Raw genomic sequence first — 21,163 nt, 5'->3', positions numbered from 1 at the left:
GAACGTAGAACCCTGGTTCTTTTTAACAACTGCACCAGGGGATCGACAAACCTGAGTGTACAGTGCAGAATTGGACTCTGCGCTACTACGGAGCCCGTGATCCCTCTTCGCTGAGGGTGTTTACAGCAAGAAACGATAAGTAAATATTGTGTGACAGCTTGCGTATACCTCCCTTTACGTGTCCGCTGAGAATCTGTCTGGGACCGGAGCGAGGTGGCCTTCGTTCCACACCTGAGTATGCAGACTATCACCGGGGTTGCGACGGTGTTCTCTGGGCGGACGAGCCTTTCTTTTCCAAAGCAAAGGAGATGTGTTGAACCAGCGGCAGAGAACATGACAGACCTCCACCGATGCTTCGACTGCATGTAAAAGAAGGTAGCTGATACTGCGCTGGCTGCTCTGAAAGGCGCACACGGAGTCGGACAGTCGCGTTCGAGACCCCTAATGAGTCCACCCCTTACTGCAATCATCCGACCGTTCAAGAAGAGAGAACGACACAGAACGCTATCCCTTCAATTCTGCCACCTGCGAGCCACTCATCATCAATTCATTTCTCTCCCCTTTGTCAGTTCGCGGGCCTCCTCGTGTCTGGGACTCTGCCCGTCACCTACTTCCCAGACCAGCTCCCTGTCCCTGAAGATCGCCACTACACAAGAAGCCAGATGTCATCGACAAGCAATGAGGATGTTTCCACACTTTCAGTGTACACCCAGAAAAGAGGGCGGTGTATGAAAGAAGCTCCCGTCGCCCTATGTGTGCGACACCCGGACCGAGGTAGCGATACATATCCCCTGTTTATCGTGAATGTGTATACCCGCCTTGCTCCTCGCTGCGTCTCCGCTTGAAGTGGCCAGTCGTCGCGGGGACTAAATCACGCAGGCCGGGACTATTCTGGGAGTCAGTTTCAGAGGAAAAAATCAAATATCGGCGGTTTCTGAGAAGCTTGAATGGTGGTGAAGCTGCGAGAGGAGGTAGAGACAATTCCGGAAACTGGCGCAGAGAGAAACACTTGAGAGGTCGTAGAGCCCCATGACACGTTAGGCGGCGCCCCTCTCTCTCTCCCGCCTCGCACGCGATGATGAGCTCCAAAACAACGAGACTGAAGTTTCCCCGCAACAAGCCATTCTGTGTGTGCTACCGTCAGATCAGAGTGAATTTGAACCATAAGAAACATGGGAATGGTGTCGTCAGACACATTTCTCCTTCACTCTGCTTCTGTTGTTGTGACCTCGTAGCAGAACATGCACAGAACGCTCCTGCGGAGGTGACTTGCGAGGTGAAGGTCTTGCTTCTCGCCTTCCGCAGCACTCAAGAGTTCCGCTGACCTCTACGCTTCCTAACTCGAACACGTATTTATCCCTCTAGGAAGACTCCTAAATATCTCTTATTTTCGATATGCGATGGGACTTTCTATGGCAAGTTGTAAGGCGAAAGAATGGGATTCCTTCGTCACCTCCGGCCTTGTCCTTGCCACGGAAGAACATGCGCTCCCGCGATCCCTTCTTGACTCCTCTCTCCATTGAACTAGCGTTACGCGGTGTACCTAGATATCACTCGGCTGTTTTTCATGAGCCTTCTGCCGCGCGCCTCCTCAAAGCCTCTTTGCAATTCGGAAAAGAAAAATTCTTCGGCTTAGCTTGATACGACGACGTTTCAACTCTACTACGTTGCCCCCTTCTTCCCGTCTCCGTTTCTCTCCCTCCCTGTCTTCTGTCTGTCTATCTACCTGCCATTCAAACACACACGGACGACGTTTGTTTTTCTTCCTTCATCCAGTCGTCTCAAGATTCATTTCTTAGCATCGAGTTGCTTTTCTTTTCGCTGTCGGCTGTCAATCATGCAGAAGATTAGTCTAACTCTCAGTCTTCCGTAAAATTTGACTTGCCTCATGTCCTCTTCTTCCCTTTCACTTCCATCCAACCCTCCGTCTTCTTTCTACCGCATTCCTGTCTTGAAAAAGCTTCTTCTCTTTTACATTTATGGCTTCGTTTCGTTGCTTCTCTCCTTGTCGGACAGCGAGTCCTTCGTCAAGGCTTCTGGGCCCATATTTGAACAGGGCTGTTTGTCTTCTCATCTTTCGTCAACTGAAAGTCCCTCTAACAATAGACCACCATCTGAGAGATATCTTGTCTCTCCTATTTCCTTCCTGCTTGCCTGACTCGATATCTTGATGAATAGATACATAGATGGCAGGTCGATATCGATCGATACCCCGGAGGGTTATACGTGTGGATCTGTCTCTCACGATACTTGGCGTTTGAAAGTCTTTCGACAGAGGGGCCCTACATGAAAAACCAGGGTATTCATTAGCACCTCTGAGACATCTAAGTCGTCCTTTCTTTCTTTCCTTCTCTTATCGGAGTCTCCTCGTAAGGATTCTGCAAACATCTCTTTTCTCCGTCTGAAAGACATCTCTCCTCATTCTTCTCCTATCTCCCTTCCTCTTCTCTTCTCTCGTCTCTTTCTTTTGCTCTTCTGTCAACTCCTTGGCCTTCTCCTCTTGTCGAGATTTTCCCTCCGTTACGCCTTTTGTCGTAGGTGCCCAGCAGGAGTCTTAGACATTAGCAGGAACAGCAGAAAAGACTGAGCCTGGGCTTGCGACCTTCACTCGGGAGGATCACGAAGCTCGACAGGAGGGGAGAAGGCATGGTGACATAGGGAGAGAAGGAGAAGAGAAGATCCAAGAGAAAGATAGAAAGGAAAGATGCACACAAACATGGCGGTGTGAGACCTCAAGATCTTCTCCTCCTCGTCAAGTATGAAGATCAACAAGAGAAAGCGTTTCTCAGGAGACGAAGAATACTTTTCCCTTATTGTGGTGGTGCTTTTCTTCTTCTTCTTTCTCAGCATCTTCTCATAGTCCTCAAGGAAGGAGTGTCATTTCGAAACGTCTCCACCCCCTGAATATCCTTGTCTCTCTTCTCTAAATCAACATACTTCATTTTCTTCTTCTTCTCCTCGCATCTCTTCCATTGATTCTTTCTTCTTCTCCTCTTACCTCACTGTCATCTTCCTCGCCCTTCTCATCTACAGAAAACAGCGTCAGTCTTCTTCTTTTTTCTCTTCGTCGTTCTTCTCTCTATCGACCTGTAATCTTCATTCTTCCCCAGCACAAGCCTCCTCGTATTTTTCTCCGTCATCACATCTCTCAGTTGGCCTCCTCCCACACGCTTCGATAATGTCACAGAGGAACGAGATCTATGAGGGATCTTCCTTGGGCTTCACTTCACCTTCTTCTCAAGATATCTCCCATGAAAAAGAGAAGAAAGACGCAGAGGAAAGACGTGAGACAAAGAAACAAGAGCAAGATGTCCATACATCTCTCCTCTCCCCCCCTTCTATGGATGAAAAGTGCGAGAGACAGACACGAACACTTTCGTCTTCAACGCACAACCTTGGCAACCCGGAGAGTGAGGAGAAGAAGACGGGGATTGAGAAAATTCCTGAGCTAGAATCTCTTCAACACCTCCAGTCATCTTCTTCCTCTTCTTCTCCTCCTCATAGCTCTTTCTCAGGGGCTTCTTCTCCTTCTGCTTTATCAGGACCAGATCAGCAGCATTGCGTGCTTAGTAGGGGTAGTGTGGATTGTAACCCTCATAGGGCTATCGCCATGTACTCCGAGAAAAGAGGTCAAAAGAAAGACACGCATGACAGACCTGGAGAAAAGGAAGAGAAAGACGAGGACAGAGAAGAAGAAGAACATGGGGAAGAAAGGATTCCTTTAGAAAAAAGAAGAAACCCCAGATGCGAGTTAGAAGGAGAAGAGACCCAGCGTCATGGGGCTATTTGCCCAGTGACTCTCATCTCTTCTCTTTCCGAGGCTCATCATCTGACACAAAGCGAAAAGAGAGAAGAAGAAGAAGAAACAGCGAATGGACAGGAAGAAAAGAGAGATGAAAGAAGGGGGAAAGAAGATGATCATCTTCTTCAGACAAGAATCCAGAGAGACAAGACGGGAGGAGAAGAGGAAGAAGGGACCTCGAACAGAAAGGCCCAGGAGCTCTCGATAGATCAAGACAGTGTGCGTGAAGAGAGAGAACGTGTATGTCTTCCCTGTCATCTTTCAACTTCGCAAGGACAGCAGGCTTCTCGAGATCTCAAGACCTTCGCACCTTCTCATGTGAGTGATGGCGGCCATGAGAAACAAGAGGAAGGAAAGATGAAGATGGAGAGAGATCGTCTGAATGGGGAGAAAGACTCTCAACAGATAGCAAGAGATGGAGACGGCGTTGTCTTCACTGGCCCAGGAGACCAAGACAGGGAGAAAGGGCTTCTGATGGATGCAGTCTTGTCTACTCGAGGGAATCGAGATGTGAAGAAGAAGAGAGAAGGAGACGGCAATGAAAAGACAGATGGAGAAGAAGCACATGAAGGAACGGGAAAGGAAGAAGATGGGAGTAAGATACCAGGTCCCAAGGAAGAAGAAAAAGAAGGACGAGAGAAAATCAAGACAGAGATTCTTTCCTCCCATGGACTTGAAGGCAAGGCCGTGAGGGTTCATCATACTAGCCATCCGGTTGACGGCCGAGGTGTACATACACCCGGCGCTGAAAGGGGAGAGAAGAGAGAAGGAGACTCGAGAGATCTCACGCATAACACCAACAATCGCAATAACGATAATAGTAAAAAAGCTCAGAATGGTCAGCGTCATCGCCCCTTGGAAAGAGAATATGATGAGAGCGGGCAGCTAAATCTCCTTAAGCGTCATGTGAATTATCTGCTTCAGAGAGAACCCAATGCTCTTGTACGTGCTCGGTAAGTACCCCAATCGACACTCTCTCTCATCTAGAGAAATACTCTTCGAGACTGCTTTCTTCTTCTACTTCATTATGTTTTCTTTTAAAGCATTACTCGGTAATGAGTAGATGGAGTTTTAGTCCGTCGGCTAATAGAAGAAGAAGAAGAAGCGGATGAAAGCCACTGTACTGGAAGAAGAGAGAGTACAGCATAGAGCCTATATGTGTCCATAGAGACATGTAGATATGTATCTAGATGATATCCTTCCTTGTCTCTCTCTTTCGCTCTCTTGTATATAGATGCGGAGTAGCCAGCTGAGGGTGTACATACACCCCAGACGTGCAGTGTTTTTCATGGTTCAGATATCCATGCTAAGGGAGAGGATCACAAGGTCAACCAGACGTCTCTGTAACTCATAGGTAGATAGGTCTCCTGATGGCTTTTCTCTTTTCGAAAAGGTATCTCTCTACACGTATACATACATACAGATATATATATGTATATGTATGTCTGCATCTACAGACACACATCCACACTACATAACGCCTCCCATACAGTCACGCTCATAAATTCAGTGCTGCCCAGGACTACCCGGCGCTTAAGAACGATTTCGTCTTCCAGCTATATACCATCTCTCTCTCTGTCTCTCTCTTTACACTTCTCTCTCTATGTTCCATACTGAGCTCTATCTATCTATCTATCTCTATGTTGCGGTTGTCTCTACCCATGTGAAGATTCCTCTTTCGATTCTTTCTCTGTCTGTTCTTTCTGTCTGTGTGATTCACGTGTCATTTTTAGGATCCAGAGTTGCTTTGACGCTTTGGATCAAGAAAAACTGGACCTGAGTGTTTTACGGAAGATCTGTACAAAAGGCATGCCTGACAGCTCACCTGCTCTACGCGCTCTCTACTGGAAGATTCTCCTGGGCTATCTCCCGCTTGATAGGACACTATGGACAGAAGAACTCAAAAAAAAAAGGTACCGATAGCACACACATGCATGCATGCAGGACATACATCACATACACAGTCACTCAACATACACCCCCTTCAACCATATCATAGAGCGACAATGACCTCTATCTTTAATCTATCTTTAATCTATGTATCTATCTATTCTTTTATCTTTAGTCCATCAATCTATCTCTCTATATCGGGAGCGTATGTGCACTTGTATGATACATCCATCTATCATCTGTATATACGTATATATATATATATGTATGGATAGATAGACATCTCATGCATGTAAGGTGTATGTAAAAGATTAAGTCGTAGGTATGAGAGTATGGTGGAGGTCGGTGTGAGTTCTATTACAGGCGTACAGTGAGACGAGCCGTGAAGTGGCGAGGCATGCCTCCGTGCAACAGATGGGGTATAGGCTTCATTGACCTTCTCAGCTATCAATGTTCCAATTCCTGTGTGTAGCTGCTTTTACACTTGAAAGATTTGAGAGAAGGAGAAAGGAAGGAGAGAGGGAAAGAGAGACAGGGAAGCCGAGAGATGACGCAGAAGTTGAGGCATAGGAGAGATGGATAGATAGACAGATGCATGCCCAGAAACAGACCAACAAGCCTTCCCAAGCGGCGGTGCATGCATACATGCCAGTTCAGCCTTTTTCTTCTTTTCGTCTTTGCTGAGAAGGCTAAAGAATCCTGGCTGTGTACGGTTCTCACGGAGAAGAGACAGGATGATACAAAAGCCGTCTCTATATCTCATACCGATACCTGTGTGTTCTTCCATTCCTCTCTGTAACGACAGATCTCTTACATATCATGTATCTACCTATATATATGGATGAATAGATATATATACGTCTACGTGTATACATATACATAGAGATCTATGTAGTTTGTTTGCTTATAGCGATATGTACCTTTTCTCTCTCCCTCTACGTCTATAGGATAGGGAGGTGTTGCCAGTGAAGAGGAAGATGAATGAGAGAGGCGAGGGTACATGAAGGGCTTTGTTTCTATACTAGGAAGAAAAGACTAAGTATAGAATGCATGGCTATATTTTCTTTTCTCCTCTACAGACATACCTCTGTCTTACATATATAGGCACATGTATCTCATCTATCTATCTACTGTGAGGATTGGCAAAATCTCTTACATCTTCTTCTTCTTTTCCTGTGCGTCGTTGTCTCTCTGGTTGGGGTGTACGTACACACGCCTCTACATGTATCCCCTCTACAGAGCAGCTTATGAAAGTTACAGAGCGGAGTTTATTAAGGAACCTGAGCTTGTTAAACGGCTCCGACAACCTCCTCCCCCTTCATCCCCATCTTCTTCTCCTGAGAACGTGCATCCTCTTTCTTCTTCGAAATGCTACCCTACTGATTCTCTTCCTCTACGTCCTTCTTCTTCTTATTGTTCTTCTTCGCCTCAAGGAGCCTCTCTGCGTCCTCTTCCGTCTCCCTCGTCGTCTTCTTCGACGGTGAAAAGCTCTCCCCAGTTTCCTTGTGGATCTCTTCTATCACGAGAAGGAGGAGGAAGACAACAGACAGAAAGTCTCTCTTCTTCTTCTTCTTTCCTGACTTCGAGGAAGGACTCCAGCGGTCCCTCCGAGACTTCTTCTTCGCCTTCAAGCATATCTGGAGAGGGCAGAGGTTCTCGCCGATCTCTCTCTCGACAGGAGTTAGTTGATTCGTTAATCTCTTCTTCTTGCTCCACTTCTCCTTCTTTATCACTCCAGAAGAAGAGAGATCTCTCGGATTTCCGAGAGAAACTGTTCTCTGAGAAAGACGATGAGGAGAAAGGGAGAATACGTCTCTTCCAAGAGAGGTCTTCTTCTTCCTCTTCTTGTTTATTTCACGAGGATGACAAGCTTCATCTACGCAGAAGAGACACCTGTCCTTCTTCTTCTTCTCAGCCTACTGCTCTTCGGTCATCTCCGCTCTTTCCTCCATCGACTTCCTCTCTACTTCTCTCTCGTGTCTCGCCAGGTGCCAAAGAGGGTCTCTCACATTCTATGAAAAGACAAGATGAAGAAGAGAAAGAGAAAGACGGGAGCCCTCCTCTTCAACAAGATGCCTGTCGTTCTATCGACATGAAGAAGAAGAAAGAAGAAGAAAGAGAAAGAAGCAAACATAGCAGTCTTCTCCTTCCCCAGGGAGGCCGGGACCTCCTACGGGGAGGGGGGGGATCGTCTTCATCTTCCACGGCGGCTGGGCGACTTCAGTCAGTTCACGATCATGTATGTTGATAGAGAAGAAGGATTTCTTCTTTTTCTTCTCTATCTTCTCTCTCTTTTCTTTACTCTCTTGTACTTTTCTTCTCAAAGACGTTTCTATCTACAGAAAGAAGGGAAGAGGATTTCCTTCTCTTTCTTGTTGTCTTTCTCTTCGTTCTTCACTCTTTCTTCTCTCACTTCGGTTTCTATTGATCTCTCCTCATCTTCTTTGCTGATCCAGTCTTTCCTGTGTATGTACAGCTTGACGATTGCTTTCCCTTCTTTCTCTCTCTTCAATCACACAACTCTCATTCCCCATGTGGAGATATATAGAGAGAAACAGCCACAGACATACACATACGTCTATATAGATCTAGTTATACACACGTACGTTTCTCTCGTACATACGTATACATGTATCATATACTCTCCTCTCTATATGTATATTTGAAATGTGAAAGATGGTATCTTTTTCCCATCTTGCTCTTTCGTCTTCTTGTTCCTTGTCTCTCTTTCTGTGATATAAACCTTTCTTCTTCTTTTCTTTCACCTCTTCTTTCCATTTCTTCTCTCTTTCTCTCTATGCAGCCGTTAAGTCAGAAGAGCACGAGCGAGTGGCGAAGCTACTGGACGGACTCGGAGATCTTCGACCAGATTAACAAGGACGTCTTTCGCACACGCCCAGAGCTAGCCTTCTTCAATCTTAATCCTTTCGCTTCTGTACGTCACCAGCATGAACGCCTCGAAGCTCTTCTTCTCGAGTCTGAAGCGAATGAAGAAAAGAAGAGAGGAGGGCACGTCATGATGGAAGACGGAGAAGACAACTCATGGAGAATGAGGAGTCAAGGAAGAAAAGAACAAGGAGGAAACAGACAACTAGATGAAAAGGATGAGGAATGCCAACTGCAAGCACAAAAACGGGGGGGGGGGACTGCTGGATTGGCTCCCCCCTCTTCGCCTTCCTCTTCTGCCTCCTCATCTCCACACACAACGGTAAGACAGAAGGAACTGCTTCTCTCACTTATCCATCTATCTATCCATCCATCTAACTTTAGTCTATCCATCTATCTTTAATCTATCTATCTATCTCTAATCTATCTATCTATCTCTAATCTATCTATCTATCTCTAATCTATCTATCTATCTCTAATCTATCTATCTATCTCTAATCTATCTATCTATCTTCAGTCAATCAGTCTTTCTTTAATCTGTCAACCTATCTTCAGACTATTCACCTATCTATCTATCTATCTATCTTCAATCTATCTTTAATCTGTCTATCTATCTATCTTTCTATTTCCAATCTGTCTATCCCTAGTCTATCTTTGATGTATGTATCTCTCACGGTTGCGTTCTCGGCAACGGTAGAGTGAGGGGGGTTACCTCTTTTACTCTGCCCATCGACGTATGTATCTTTCTCTATCTGTATATGTCTATATGTGTATGTGTATATGTAGTTATCTAAACGCAGGTATATAGATGTATATCTGAAAGAAGATACCCACGGGGGATGACTATAGATGTACGGGGTGTATGTGGACGTTCTACGCAGGGATGACTGGATAAAATTAGATAGATTGATACATGGTAAGATGATAGAGATAGCTGATCAAGCTAGGTACACGATGATAGGTGAAGGATAGATAGTTCATTTTTGGAGTAGCGTCGTTGCGCCGACTTACTTATCTTTCTTCTTTCTGTCTTGTCTTGCATAGAGACAGCCAGGTGGACTCGAGAATAGAGAAGTTGTGCAAGAAGAAGAAGAAGAGACAATCCCCCTCTTGGTTCCTTACGAGGATCTTGTCTTACAGCAGAAGCAGAGGGGGCAGCAGACCTTAGCTCGAGGAGGAGGAGGAGTAGGGGGTGAGAAGAAGGCAAATCAAAGAAGTGCAACTTCTTCTTCTTCACAGAAGATCAAATCTCCCTTTTCTTCTTCTTCCTCCTCTTCGTCGACAAGCTATTATCAGCATCCCTCATCGACCTCGACCTCATCTAGCCATCGATTTGGTATACGGAATGCCTTCTCTCGCTCATCTCTATCCAAGAAGTCGATGCTGACCAATCAGACCGTCTGTTCTCCTTCTTCTCAGGTTCTTCCTTCTTCTTCTTCCTTAGGAATGATGGTCTCTCCTCCTGATCCAGAGAAGAACTCTTCTTCTTCATCTTCTTCTTCTTCAAGTCGGTCCTCGTCTTTTTCTTCACTGCCTTCTTCTCTCTTCTCAAGCACTTCTTCTTCTCTCCGTTTTCACCGCGGCAATAGAGCAGCGGCAACAGGCGGAGCAGGGGGAGGAGGTGGCCCCGCCTCTACTAAGAATGACGAAGAAGAAGAAGAAAAGAAGAAGAAGAATAGCAGCAACAACCACCGTGAAAAGAGCCAAGATTGTGGGGTAGCCTCATTATCTTCTTCTTCTATAGTGTCTCCCGAGAATGTAAAGGGTTCGGATCCAGGGAATCGAAGTCCTCCTATCTCGTCGACGGCTAGTCAGGCGATAAAGATGCTCCCTTCTTTATCGTCTTTCTCAGGAGGGGGAGGAGGAGGAGCCGTGAAAAGAGCCTCTCTCTTCTTCTCTCCGCGATTCTATCGATCTTCTTCTTCTTCCTCTTCCTCTTCTTCGTCCCGAGACAGGAATACTGGAGAAGAGCTAGCCAAGCAGGTAGACAATAGTCCCTCGAAAAGTCAGACAGGAGAACCTTCTTCATCTTCTTCGTCTTCCTCTTCTTCTATCTTCTCTTCGTCCAGTGGGAATGCGAGACGCCTATCCCCTCCACACAGGGAGAGAGATGGAGAGAACAGTAGCAGGAGTCATGGCAGGAGTAGCTCTCCTTCTGTGGGAACCCATCGTGAAGTAACAAGAGAAGAAGAGGAAGAAGCTCCGGCCGCCGTCAATATAACAAGCAGGGAAGAAGGAGACGGACGGAGATGTCTCAGAGTGAGCAAGGAAGATGACACGAATCGCATGCAGGGATCCCCGTCTTCGTCTCCTTCTTCAGGGTGTCGTGGAGGTCCTCCTAAGGAAGGAGATAGCGAAGAGATAAGAGCTCCCGGTTTAAGACAGCTCTCCCATAATGGCGAAAGACGGGGAGAAGAAGATAGAGAAGGAAAAGGTGCATCTCTCTTCTCTACCGAAAATACGTGGTCTTCAGACAGTCTACAGCAACTCTCTGTGTACCCCAGTGAGAACCGAAGCCACCCCCCTTCCTTACATTCTATTCCAGAGAGTCATATAGAACAGGGTGTCTCTGAAGAAGAGCACGAAGGGGGAGGAGGCGGAACGGGAGATATGCAACAGGTATCCCCCTTAAATACTCGATCCACTCTTCCTCTTTCTTCTTCCTCACCCTGTCTCTCTTCTTCCAGAGGAGACGGAGAAGGAGACAATTCTTCTTCTTCTTCTTCGTGTCGGCGAGTCTCGGCGTCTCTTCATGGTGCTGAGAAGTCAACGAGAAGAGAAGAAGAAGAGGAAAGATCGATCTTTTCTGCTTCTTCTTCTTCTTTTACAGCCAGTGAACTTAATCATGAGTCCTCACATCATCGAAAGCGATCGTCTTTCGAATCTCTTTCGCCTTTCCGACTTTCTTCTTTCTTGGATGGGGGAAAGAAGAAGCATTCTCTGAAAGAAGGCAAGGGAGCAAGGAGAGCATCTTTCATCTTCTCGAAAAGAAAAGAAGAAGACGAAGAACTTCCTGGGAGAGAAGGAGAAGGAGGAAAAGAATCGAAAGTCATCCCGAGGAAATCTGAGAGACGTCGATTGTCATTATCAGCATCGTCGATTGTCCCCACCCCCCGCTTCGATGCTGCCGATGCTCTCGAGGCGGCCTTAGCTGCTGTGGAGCTAGCCAAAAAGAGAGAAGGAGAAGAAAAAGATAAGAAAGAGAAGAATAAGATAGAAGGAGGAGGACGTGGTTGCATTCCGGGAGATGACAAAGGGGCGAGATGCTTCTCCGATGAGGGGTTTGTAAGAAAGAAGAAGAAAGAGAGAAACGAAGAAGAAGAGAGAGGGGAAAGCGAAGAATGGAGAAGACATTCAAGAGATGAAGGAGAAGAAGAAGGTAGGAGAATCAGATCAAGTGACGTACCGTCTTCTTCTTCTAGAGATACAGCTAACAAGACTGTTCCATTAGCTTCTTCTTCTTCATGTTCTCTTCCTTCTCTATCATACGGTGAATCTCCCTCCTCTTCTTCTTCTTCTCAAGTCTCTCCCCCACCTCATCCGTATCTTTTCAACACATCCGCCACTCATACTTCTCCTTTACCGTGTTCTTCTACACCGGATTCTTTTTCTTCTCCCTCTTGTTCTTCTTCTCCTCGTGATCTTCTCTTTTCTTCTTCTTCTCCACCTTCTTCTTCTTCATCCTCTGCTGTCGTCTTCTCTACTCTATCGAGTGAATACTCCACCTGCTCAACCAGACCCTCCACTGCAAATCCACCTATCTCTTCTTCATCTTCTTCTTCTCCTCTTATTCTTCCCCCTTTCTCTCAGGCTCTATCATCCTCTACTGGGGGACGCGAAAGATCCATGGGAAGCTCATCGGCTTTCTCTTCGAGTATCGACTCTCCTGCTGATCATATGGAGAGAGGAGCTCGAAAGGAGGGAGGAGAAGAAGAAGAAAAGAAGAAAGAGAAAGAAGAAGAAGAAGGCGATGAAAGTATTCTGAGCGACAATGAAGGAAAGATGATAAAGAACCATCACAATGGAAGCACTTCAAGAGACTCTTTCCAATTCTCTCCAAAAGAGCATGAAGAGAATGACCCTAACACACCAATAGTATTAGGCACTTCTTCATTGAGAGATGACGCCTGCAGCTCCTCTCCATATCAACCCACCATCAGTCAAGCCCACCTTTCTTCTTCTTCGTCACCTTCTTCTTCTACTCCTCTTTCCTCTTCTGCTTCTACTCCTCTTTCTTCTTCTTCTTCATCTCCTGCTCTTCCTTCTTCTTCTTCTTCCTCTTCTCTTTCTCCTTCTTTATCTTCTTTGTCAACTTCTCCGATGAGGCAGCAGCATCAGCAGCAGCAGCAGCCATGGAGAGCGCCAGCGGGGGTGCAGGACGTGTGTGATTTGATCTCTCCTCAGAGGCATTACGATCTTCTCTGTCGAATTCTCTTCATCTATGCTAAAGTCCATCCAGGCATTCGTTACGTGCAAGGCATGAATGAGCTTCTCGCTCCTATCTACTACGTCGTTATGACAGATCCTCTATGTGTAGATCCCCTACAGGTACCCATGTCTATATACAAATGTATATAGCTATGTCTATCTATGTATATGTATGTATATACGTGGTATGCAGGGATATCTGTGTATGTGTATGTGGTCTGTAGGAATATCTATGTATATGAGAGAGGTATGTATGAATATCTGTATATGTATGTATATACGTCGTATGTAGGAATACCTATCGGTATATGTGTATGAATATATGTGATGATAATGCTGAGAGGGGTGACCAAATTCATCAGTAGTAGTAGTAGCAGTAGAAGTAGTTAATAATGAAGAGAGATATGCTGTGATAAGAGGGGAAGGGAGAAGAATGAAGGGGGGGGGATATGAATGAAGATTAGAATCAGAGACAGAGAGAGACAGATAGCCAGGGTTTGACTCTCCTCCCCATACATCTAGATACATACATAGATACATACATAGATACATATATGTATGTACCTTCACATGCGTGAGGCTATGTACTGACTGACAACGCTTTTACATCTATTCATCTATGTACTTCATCTATCCATCTGTCTATCTATCTTTAATCTATCTCTCTGTCTTTCACTAGTCTGCCTGTGAATGTACGTCCAACCTATCCATCTTTATCTCCCTATCTTTAATGTATCCTTAGTCTGTCTCTCTATAATGTGTCTCTCTATCTGCATGTAGGTTTGTATCTCTTGGGTCTGTATGCGTCTGTCTCTCTTGCTGTCGTTTGAGTGTATGCCTACCCCCTGCTTTCCTTGTCTATGCCTTTAGAAAGATCTTCTTAAAGACCACGTAGAAGCCGATAGAAGTCGTATGCATCTATCTCTCCGCTTTCATCCATCTATCTTTCTATCTATCCTTTCTTTCCTGCGTTCTTTCTTCTTTCTTGGCTTGGTGGATAGGCAGAGGCAGATATCTTCTTCTGCTTCGGAGAGCTCATGCAAGAGCAGAGAGACGCTTTTTGTAAATCTCTTGATCCGACGGATACAGGCGTAAATGGGAGAATCGCCCAACTCAGTGCTTTACTCAAAATGAAAGTACGAGGCAAGACTTTATCAAAAAGATGAAGAAAGAAACAAGAGAAAGAAGATGAAAAAGAGATAGATAAAGAAAGAAGATAAGGAAGAGAAAGAGAAACACGATGGAGGGAAAGAGACAGAAGATCAAGAGAAAGAGAATGAGAAGATCAAGAAGAGAAAGATGAAGCATTCAATACGACGAACATGAGGGGGGTTAGCTCTCTTCAATCTAGTGCACTCCTCTACCTATCTATCTATCTATCTTTACTCTATTTGTCTATATCTATCTATCTATCTATCTATCTAATTTAGTCCTTTTTTGTATGTACGGGTGTGTGCCGTCTTCGATCGTTCCTTCTCTCCTCCGCCTCAAGTAATCGAGAGATCCGCGAATCTCGCGTCTTCTTCTTTTCAGCCTCTTTCTTTCTTTCTTTCTCTAAATTTTCCCGTCACCAGAAAGAGATACTAGTGAAGGGAAAAGTTGCTCTCCTCCTACCTCTCTTTGCTTCTTCTTCTTCCGTTCTTTGCTTACAAAAAAGCACGACTCAGCCCCCTCTACCCCACGATAAGAGAGAGCTAGCCATACATTTTTCCCCCTTTCTTTCTTTCTTTCTTTCCTGTGTTCTTTCTTTCATTCTTGTTGTTGTTTTGTGTAGGATGGAGTTCTTTGGTATCATTTGCATAGGCTCGGTGTTGATCCTCAGTTCTACTCCCTCCGATGGCTCCTCCTTATGCTCACTCAAGTAAACTCGCACACACACACACCTTCGCTCTCTCTCTCGAGCAGCATGAATGAAGTGAAAGAAGAGAGAGAAAGCCTGAAGCGATAGGAGGAGTCTTTTAGCTCGTTCTCTCTTTTCCATCGGGTTTCTCTCGTATGTATGTGGCTACAGATATAGATCTTCGTGTTAATGTCTTCTTCTTCTTCCTGTTCTTTTCTCTCTTCTTTTACTCCTGTCTGCGTTCCTTTACTCATCTTAGGTTTAGGAATCTCTGCATGATAGGAAAGTGTCTTGTCTTCAGCGGGTCTCATTCTATCTATGACACACGATCTACTTCATCTCTCTCAAGTACCTTGTATAGACACCTACACACAGCCTACCTAGCTACAGTTATGAATCGATATAGACATAGATGTACACGTAGATAGGCCTAGAGATCTCTATACATATACGTCTACATGTGTGTACGTATGTATCTGTGTGGGTAGGTATGTCTACCTATCTATCTATAATCTATCTATAATCTATTTATATGTGTATGTATGTGAAAGAGGGCGTAACTCTGGAGGATGTGTGGGTCTGTTTTGAAATCGAATAGATACATCTATGCATACATCGTCCCATATTAATATTATTATGACCAGCGTGCATGCAAGCGCCTATATAAATGCATATGTATAGAGAGAGAGATGTAGTCTTTCTTTTTCGTGGGTATTTTGTCTTCTTCTTCTTCTTCATTGCTGTCGTCGGATGCCGCCGTGAGTCTTGTGTATAGGAACGTGTGTATGTGTCGGTGTAGAGCCTCCTTCCCTCTCTATCTCTATGCTAGATAGAGCCACGCGTCTCTCTCGCCCTTTCCAGCTGGTCTGTGTACTTAGGTGTATGTACACAGCTTCTTTCCTTTCTTCTCTTTTGCCTCTTCTTCTTTTTCGTGTGTCGTTTTTTCTCGAAGATGACGAGAGATCATCTTTTCTTGCATGTGTCTCCTTGGTTTCCCCAAGTTCTGTAGAGCAAGAGAATGAGGAAAGATCGAGAAGACAAGAAGAAGTATAAGAGTGACTGTCTCCTGCTCTCTCACTGGGCTAATGGAGTTCCTTCTTTATACAGGAATGCTTCCTCAATCCTTCCAGTTATCTCTTTTTTCCTCGTCCTTCTCTTCCTCTTCCCCTTTAATCTATCTCTTAATCTTTTTTGTTGTCTTTTTGCTTTCGTATGTCTGTGTGGCTTCTGTAGGAGTTTCAAATGCCTGATGTGTTGGTCTTGTGGGACTCCTTCGTCGCCGATTCGCATCGCCCTCTTCCGCTCCTCTATTACGTATGTGTCGCTATGCTCAAGTGGGTAAGAATAGAACTACCACGACTGCTACGACTACTACGACCGCATATAAGATATACAGACAGATACGGAGAGAGATAGATTGACACACATACATCGATAGAGATACATAGATAGCTGGATCATGCATTTTGTACAGTCATCGTCTATGGGTAGGTACGACTATTACTGTGATTTGTAGTTGAAAGGTCCTTTCTTTCTCTCTTTCTTTGACTTCCGCCATTGCCACGACAGATAGATCTACTGCATGCGAATTCATACACAATTCCACCTCCACTCTCTCCAGCCACAGGAGCCTCACTCCTCTCTCCCTCCTCGCCTCTTCTCCCTCCCTCCTCCCCGTTTATCACCACCTACCTATCTACCTACCTCAATCTATCTATCTAAATATTTCTATCTTTAATCTATCTATCTATCTTTAATCTATCTATCTTTCATCTATCTGTCTATTTGTGTATGTCTCAAGATCTATCGATCGATCAGTCTCTAGGCCCACCCTGTGTGCGTAGAGAAATCTCTCCTTCTATGTAAATAGTGCAGGATGGATGTCTACCCGCTGCCTGGGGCATGCTCTTCAAAAGTGTCTCTCCCTCTCTCTCATTCTTTATATTTCTTTTCTCCTCGAGAACCGAAGAACTTCAAAGTGTTCCCACTACACGCACAGGCCAGCAGCTCTATTGGTGGTCCGATGCTTTTCTTCTTCTTCTTCTCTCTCCCGAGAAGGAAAAAGCTTTACTCCTAAGAAAGGAGAGAGAGAAAGGAGTTTATAGCACACCAAACACAAGACAATGATGATTCTCTACCCCTCCTTCTTGATGTCTCCTTTCTTTCTTTCTTTCTTTCTCACTTTACCTTTCTTTCTTTCTTTCTCACTTTTCCTTTCTTTGTAGTTGCGGCCTGCTTTGTTGGCTGGGGATTTCACGTCGTGTATGAAGCTTCTTCAGCATCTTCCCGCCTTCGATCCTCAGGTCCTTTTAGGTGCCGCTTCGCGCATGAGGTAAGCTCACCTAGTCTTTCTTTCTTTTCTTTCCTTTCTTTCTTGGCGCGTCAAGGGTCTTCTTTCCTGGCTTCCGTTTCTGTGAGGGGAACGTCTCATCTCTTCAGTCGCGCTCTTCTCTTTTCTTTTCTTCTTTCCTACTTCTTCTTCTTCTTCTGTTGGTCTTGCTTCTTTGTGTTCTTTTCTTTTCTTTTCATCTCTCATCTTGTTTCGAGTCAGTCATCTTCTTCTCTTTTCTTCAAAGCGCTACACATCATCTATGTATAGTGCATATCTCTCTATCTCTCACCTCTACCTCTCTCTCTCTTGATATGTACAGCTGTGTATGTTTGGTGTATGCTATAGCTATTTTTTGACTTGAATTTGAAAGGGCAAGTAAGAGAGAGAGAGGAGAATGAAGAAGTCTTCTCTGTTTCTCTCTATCTCCTATTCCCCCAACGATGTCTGAATTTTCTACATTTCGTCTCTCTCTCGTCTCTCTTGTTAATCCTTTCGATTCTTCTCAGCTCATTCTTTCTTTGTCTTGTTTCTTTCTATCGTCTCTTCTATCTCTCGCCATGTCGCTTTCTTTTTGTGATTCTCTTCTCTTCTCCCTCTCTTAGTATGTGCACACATCAGGTGGTGTATGTACACCTGGAGTGTATACATATGTATGAGTATATGCATCATGTACGTGCGTTTTCTTCTTTCTTTTGTGTCTCTTTCTCTGTCTTTCTTTGTATCTTATAGATCTGAAGATATAGCTAATGGAGGTCTTCCTTTAAGCATTCCGAACGATATCGCCGCTGCTGCTCCTGTCGCGGAGGATGAAGAAGAAGATCCTTCTTCTTTTAGCTCTTCTTCCTTTTCTTCAAGCTCTTCTTCTTCTTCATTCCGTGATCGTACTTTCTCTCCTTCTCCTTCCTCCTCTTCTCATTCATCTGCTTCTCCGAAGAAATTTCTCCATTCTCTCGATCGGTTAGATCCACTAAATAGCACTCATCACAACACCTTGAAGAAGAAGAAGAAGAAAACTTCCCTGAACAGAGACACATCACGGGATAAGTCTATCCTCTCTTCTTCTTCCTCCTCTTCTTCTTCGATTCTTCCTGTTTCATGCATGTCGTCAGATTCCACGTCAACATCGTCTATCTCTTCTTCTTTCTCTCCGTCACAACGTCTTTCTCTACCCCCTCCTCTCTCTTCTTCTCTTCCTGTCGTTCCTCAGGTTCAGCAGAACCCAGTTGATAGAAAAGAAACGCCTTCTCCTCTCTCTTCTTCTTCTCTTAAACAAGTCTTTCAGAGTCACACTTCGTCTTCTTCATCGTCTATCTCTCCTTGTCCTCTTTCTTCTTCTTCTCCCGTCATGCCAAGGAGAGCGAGTAAGAAGGACAACGAAGAAGAGGAAGAAGTTCCTTCACTATCCTCCAGGTAGACAGATAGAGAGAGAGATGGGTCTTCGATAAGATCTCGATCTTCTTCTCTCTCGATCTCCGTATTCACTACGAGAGACAGAGGGACAGAGGGAGGAGAACCGGCTGTGGTCTTGTAGGGGATATTTGATGTACGTCTTCAATGCTAAGAGAGAAAGAGAGGAAGAGTCTAAGAGGAAGGAGAGAAGAAGATTCGTAGGTCCGCGTTTCATGATACGTATGTCTTTTGTCGCTTACTGTCTTTCTCCTTCTTAAGAAGATAGAAGAAAGAAAAGGGAGATTTCGAGAAGAAGAAAGGAAAAGCATACAAGAGAAGAAGAGATGGAAAGAGAGAGAGAAAGACTAATGGGAAAGAGGGAGAAGACAAAGAAAGAAAGAGAGAGATTGAAAGAGATTAGAAAGAAGATGTTCTCCTACTCCTCTTTCCTATCTCTTTGTTTTGATCTCTTTCTTTCTTCCTTTCTTTCTGTGGCGCAATGTGACTTCACTTGAGTGTAAGAAGAAGAGGAGGAAGGGTAGGGTGGTGGTCAGAGTAGATTTTGGAGTGTCTTTGCGCGGCTACGACACCTACGAATCAGTCTATATATCTAGTCTTTATGTGTTTATCTCTCCCTTTTTCTCTCTTTAGCTTACGTCTATCCCTTGATCTCGTATAAGATGATAGCTATACTTCCACATAGAGAGAGAGAGAGAGAGACAGAGGTGTCCCCGCCCTCTTCTTCTCCTCTTCTCTTTTCTTTCTTTCTTCTTCTCCAAGCGAGTGCCTTTGTTTCGTGCATGTCTCTTGTTATGTTCGTCAACCTTCTTATTCTTCTTCTAAGGCCCTAGGAGGGAGAGAAAGATCAGCCCGAGTGGCCTTTGCTTGGAGTTTTCTCTTGCTTCGACAGAGATGAAGAAACTAATTCTACATAAGAAACTTCGTGCTTGAAGGAAAAGGAGGGGTTCTCTCTCTCTTCCTCTTTTATCCATCAACGTTGGCTTCATGCCGTCTCAGTCTCTCTTTCTTTCCTTCCTTCCTTCTTCTGCTTCTTCTTCATTAACGTGGACGAGACACAAGAAAACTATCGACGCTTAATATAGAACAGAAGAAAGAAAGAGTGAGAGAGAAAGAAAGAGAAGATTGTCTACTAGTTGTTTTCTTCAAGCAAGGAAAACGATGTATTTCTTTGTCATTAGGCATATATCTCAGAAGATTTGAAAAGACTTTCTTTCACATCTCAGAGGAGAGGTAGAGGTAGCTACAACAGAGACTCGAGATAGATTGATTAGGTGGATGGATCGATTCGTCAACTTCGGTCTTGTTTCATCTGTCGATCTTCATGTAGTGATCTTATCCAGAGATAGATCGATAGGCATTCTTCTTTCTCAAGAGAGACATCTCTATCACAAAGAATACCCTTCTCATTCTATATGCACTCTCACGAAGTATCTCCTCTTCCTGGTGTATGTACACCTCGCATTCCTCCTTCCTATGCACAGCACATATAAAGACCTCATCTTTCTATCCCATGCTGTCTTCGTGTACAAGGCGACAGGATGATGAGAAATGGGGGAGTTTTCATTCTGTGGGTGACTCGACCCTCCCTCCCTGGCTGCTTGCCTTCACTCATTCATTCAAATCGACCCCTCACTTCGGTCTTTTTTAGCCTCGCCTCACGTACACACAGTTAGAGACATATATTCATAGATAGATAGATATTTGTACAGGCAGAGAGAGACATAGAGATGGATAGATAAAGAAAGAGAGATAGTTAGATTGATAGATATCCATATGATGATAGGGAGAGACTATGAGTAAGAATCGGAGAGTCAAGGGGGGGTGTGTCATGAGGGGAGGTTCCTCTCCGCTGTCCAGAAGAATGAGGTCTTTCTGAATGACAGGAAGGCAAGGAATGCTTTGGAGGAGACAGAGAGAGAGGAAAGGGAAGAAGAAGAAGAAGATGGTACCAAGTCTCCTTTCTTTCTTTTTTCCTCTATCATGGAAAGAGAGAGGATAGAAGGAAGACAGAAGGCCTCGATTGTTTACCTCGATAGAAGCTTCTCATTACCATGCAAGTTCCAAGAGGTTTCAAACTCACTAAGGACAATGACATATCTAGACACATATCTGTCTCGTATGTCTGAATATGTATGTTTATCTTTGTATGTATCTATACGTCCATATGTATATATATAGTCTTCTTTATCCTCGGCCACGATGAAGGCTTCGAGAAAGTTGTCTCCGTTGGTTTTCGCATGTGACTGTGAAAGGCCAGTTTAGGCATCCATGGAGACATTGAAGTGTCTCCATCCATCTATCCATCTGCCTTTCATCTATCTGTTTCATACCTACCTACACATATATAGATATATATATAAAGAAAGAGAGAGTGCCTTCACTCTTATCCAGTATGATCTACCTCTCTTTTTCAGGTATAGATGTAGAGAGAGAGAAAGAAGGAGGGAAGAAATGAATGAAGAGAAGAGATCGATGAAAGACCTTCATAGCCAAGGGCTGAGGTGACCCTACTGTCAAGAGTTTGAGAAGATCAAAAGGAAAAGAAGTAGAAAAGAAGAAGAGAACAAGAAGAATG

The 21,163-nt window shown here is 44.5% G+C and overlaps 1 protein-coding gene across 1 annotated transcript; it reads left to right on the top strand.

The window, feature by feature from the left end:
* Positions 1-1,631: 1,631 nt before the first annotated feature.
* On the top strand, positions 1,632-19,618 carry CSUI_000286 (tbc domain-containing protein). Its single transcript, XM_068060520.1, has 10 exons — positions 1,632-4,755; positions 5,536-5,715; positions 6,932-7,931; positions 8,496-8,900; positions 9,623-13,126; positions 14,008-14,142; positions 14,781-14,867; positions 16,080-16,184; positions 17,072-17,178; positions 17,908-19,618. The coding sequence occupies exons 1-10, from the start codon at positions 3,179-3,181 to the stop codon at positions 18,590-18,592; spliced, it is 7,785 nt and encodes a 2,594-aa protein (XP_067927503.1). The 5' UTR covers positions 1,632-3,178; the 3' UTR covers positions 18,593-19,618.
* The last annotated feature ends 1,545 nt before the right edge of the window (positions 19,619-21,163 follow it).

This window comes from Cystoisospora suis, assembly GCF_002600585.1.
Source record: "Cystoisospora suis strain Wien I chromosome Unknown contig_116, whole genome shotgun sequence".
NCBI lineage: Eukaryota > Apicomplexa > Conoidasida > Eucoccidiorida > Sarcocystidae > Cystoisospora > Cystoisospora suis.
This window is presented reverse-complemented; position numbering and strand designations above follow the sequence as displayed.